Source organism: Oratosquilla oratoria, chromosome 22 (genome assembly GCF_046742065.1).
Source record: "Oratosquilla oratoria isolate Oo_2021 chromosome 22, ASM4674206v1, whole genome shotgun sequence".
Lineage (NCBI taxonomy): Eukaryota > Metazoa > Arthropoda > Malacostraca > Stomatopoda > Squillidae > Oratosquilla > Oratosquilla oratoria.
The window spans coordinates 24,857,566-24,861,359 of NC_134798.1; the positions used below are offsets into that span (position 1 = coordinate 24,857,566).

Sequence of the window (3,794 nt, forward strand, 5' to 3'; positions counted from 1 at the left end):
GGGTGTAACAGTGTAAGTGAAATTAGTGAGTGGTGTAAAAATGTGAAAAAAACTGAAAAGTGTCACAAGATAACTTATAATATGAAATAACATAATTATAATATATCCAGACAAAAAAGAATGAAATAGAGTAAAAGAAAATTAAAACAATGTGATAATTTGAAGTGATATGACGTCCTATGACATCACATCGCATATTTTTGTATATAACATAAGATATTATCAAAAATAGTAATATTGATACAATTTTACATATGTAGTGCTAATGATAAATAATATAAATAATATATGCAGGCAGAATTAAAATAATATGGTAATTTGAAGTGGTGTAACATTCTATATGACATCTCATCGTAAGATATTATATAATTAATAAGTGGTAATATAATTTTTACATAAGACAATACAATATAAACAATAGAATGAAACATAATGGAAAAATAGATAATAAATAAATAAGTAATTAAATAGATAGATAAATAAATAAATAAATAAACAAACAAATAAATAAATAAATGAATAAATAAATAAATAAATAAGTAAATGAGTAAATAAAAAATAGATAAATAAATGAATAACTAAGTAAATAAAAAAATAAATAAATAAACAAATAAATATATATATATATTTACGAACTGGCCGGCCTCGAGCCCTCAACCCAGGAAGTGTGGACGTTTGGGCACCAGATGGAATTCCTCGTACTATGTGGGCGCTGTTCTTGGGCAGATCCTTAAGGTTGCGTATTTTGCTGTAATTTTTTCCCGTTTTATATCCTCTACTTTTTTTTTTATTAATGTTGTCATTGGTTGTTATATATAGGGCTTCAATCACTTTGCTTGATCTTTTTGTTAATCTTTTCTTTATGATCTTTGCCTGTTACCAGTCGGGAATATGTCCTTCCTCTTCCACGTGGCCCACCATCGCGTTTGAGAGGCGGTGGTATCTTAGGTTCGCCTTGTGTTTTCCTATCCTGGCTTGTAGACCCCTGTGGCTCTCACCATAGTAGGACTTATCACAGTTGCCACATGGGATCCTGTATATGACGCTGAGGTCGTTTGTCATTTTTGACGTTGGTGTTATTAGTTATTTAATTCGCCTTCCCGTATCATTCACTATTTCCAGTCCTAGTGGGCGTACAGCTACCACCAGTGCGCGTGAGAATTCCGAGTCCCGTACGAATAGGTATTGTTTGTCCTCCCTGTTTACTGGTTCTCTACTTTGCCTGATGTTTTGTGCTTTACGCAAGGAAGTGGATTGTAAGCCCCCTGGATAGTCCAGTGATTTGAAGGTGTTTGTGACGCGGCGAATTTCTTCCTCGAGGAACTCCTTGCTGCAGATCCTTAGAGCTCTGAGAAAAAAAAAAAAAAAAAGATTACCACTCCTGTTTTGGTTCGTTTGTCATGTGCCGTGTAAAAATGTAATAGGTCGTCTTTGTTGGTAGGCCAAGGGACTCAATCTCCATAGTGAATTGTATATTATTAGTTACTTCATTTAATTTTGACAAAACCTCCTCAGCGACAGTCTCTGTAGGGGAAATGAATAGGCAGTCATCTACGTACCTTAGCCAATGTACACCCTTAGGGAGGACTTTCAAAAAATTATCCCTCTCCAATACCTCTAGGTAGAGGTTTACTGTCATTGCACTCAAAGGAGATCCCATGGGAAGGCCTTCCAACTGTTGGTATTCTTGGTTGCCAAATCTGAAAGAACCGAATCTCATACACTTTTCTGTGAGCTGCATGTAGTCTCTTTTGCAGATCGGTAGGCTACTCTCGTCGATAGTTTTTAGTGCTTCCTTGATAGCGTTCATGGCGCCTGTCATGGAGACATTAGTGAATAGTGATGTTACATCGTAGCTGATTAATCTCTTCTGTGAAAAGTCTCAGCTGTTGAGTTTCTCGATTAAGAGTGTGGAATTTTGGAGGTGCGTACCACTGATGTTACCAAGGGCGGATGATAGGGATTTGGCTAGAATTTTAGCTAACCTATGTGGGGCGCTTTCAATACCTGAAGTGATTGGTCCAAGAGGTATCTCCTGTTTGTGGATCTTAGAAAGTCGTTTCATGGTCGGTATCTTGGGGTCTTCTTCTAATCAGTTCGTGCCTCCTAACTTCCTTCCATCGGCTGTTGCTGCATAATTGTTCTAGTTTCATTTATTCAGCAAGAGCCGATGGAAGGAAGTTGGGAGGCAGTGACTGATTACAACCCTATCATCACTCAGGTTGACAAACATGCAAGGAGAAGCCCTCTCTCTAGGTCTGAAGTTCAGCACGGGCATTAAACACAAAACTACGGGCGACTATGTTGAAAAGAACTGTAATTGGAGGGACAGCGAATTAGAGAACGGATTCAAACAGGATCTAATATGATGTTGCTCACTAGCCTCGCGAAAGAGTGAGCCAGCCATCCCCAGAAGGTACGCACGTGCACTACAAGAACTCTGAGACAACAACGACATCTTGAGCACAACGGGTGATAAAGGCGGAGGTATAGTGATCCTTGATAAACTGAATTACGTACGCAAAATGGAGGAGGCGGAACAATTCAACAGAGCCGCGAGAAAGATTTTGAAGAGAACCGAAAAGGGTAAGAGAATGTTGCATCTCTTAGAAGAAGACCCTAAAATAGCGACCATGAAAGGACTTCCCAAGATCTACAAACAGGAGATACCTCTTGGACCCATCACTTCAGGTATTGGGAGCGCCCAACATAGGTTAGCTGATGATACAAAACTGTGCGGAGTGGCAAATGATCACTCAAACCAATTAGATATTCAAGAAGATTTAGGTGAATTACAGCAATGGTCTGAAAAGTGGCTAATGAAATTTAACACAAGTAAATGCAAGGTAATGCACATAGGTAAAAATAACAATAAGTACGATAACAAGTTATTTGGAAATTCGTTAACAAAAGTGGATAGTGAAAAAGATCTCGGCGTAATTATCAGTAACGACCTCAAATCATCCAAGCAGTGTATTTCAGCCTCTGAGAAAGCAAATAAGATTCTAGGACTGATTGCGCGATCTTTTGATTTCAAAAGTCCATCACTCATTAACAAGCTATATAAATCGTTAGTTCGTCCACATTTGGAATATGCTGTTTCCGTATGGTCACCGAATCTCATTAAAGACATTGACAGACTGGAAAAAGTACAACGGGAACCACAAAACTGATTCCAAATATCAAAAATAAATCATACGAAAATCGACTAAAACACATGAATCTGTTTTCCCTATAAAAGCGTAGATTCAGAGATGACTTGATACAGGTCTTTAGATTTTAAAAGGAATTGACAACATCAAAAGTGACAAAAATTTTAGATTGAATGAGAATCAGACAAGAAACGATGGTCTCAAACTGTCCGGAAATAGATTCAATTTGGAAGTAGTTAGAAACAACTTTGCCAACCGTGTAGTTAATGAATGGAATAAACTTCCTGCACAGGTAGTGCAATGTAGTTCAGTTCGAAGCTTTAAGAATCATTTAGATAAATACCTAAGTAAGATGCTGTAATGATTATCATTTATCTTATATTATTTGTTTTTGTTTTGTTATCATTTGTCTTTCTGATTTTCATTTATTATTAGTTATATGTCAACTTATTATTATTTACTATTTACCTATTTGTTTATTATTTAACTATACCTATGCAATTATTTATGTATTTTATTTGTTATTTACATTATAGTTTATATTTATCATTTTATTATTAATATGATTTTTTTTCGCATCCGACCTAGATATGGATCAAAAGGTCTCCTGTTGGTATGCTCCCCCTTTGTAATCCTTTGTAA

At 36.3% G+C, this 3,794-nt stretch overlaps 1 protein-coding gene across 1 annotated transcript; it reads right to left on the minus strand.

Moving 5' to 3' along the window:
* Nucleotides 1–1,372: 1,372 nt before the first annotated feature.
* LOC143037319 (uncharacterized) lies at nucleotides 1,373–2,065 on the minus strand. The gene is made up of 2 exons (XM_076205452.1): nucleotides 1,933–2,065; nucleotides 1,373–1,815 (listed from the first exon to the last, which is right to left on the minus strand). Exons 1-2 carry the CDS (start codon nucleotides 2,063–2,065, stop codon nucleotides 1,373–1,375), a joined length of 576 nt encoding a protein of 191 aa, XP_076061567.1.
* Between the last annotated feature and the right edge of the window lie 1,729 nt (nucleotides 2,066–3,794).

Bases quoted from the DNA above. Each gene is read 5' to 3' on its own strand.
- LOC143037319 (XM_076205452.1), bottom strand. From the start codon at position 2,065: ATGAAACGACTTTCTAAGATCCACAAACAGGAGATACCTCTTGGACCA. The intron at 1,816-1,932 runs GTACGCACCTCC...TCTCCATGACAG, and splicing joins CGCCCTTGGTAACATCAGTG to GCGCCATGAACGCTATCAAG.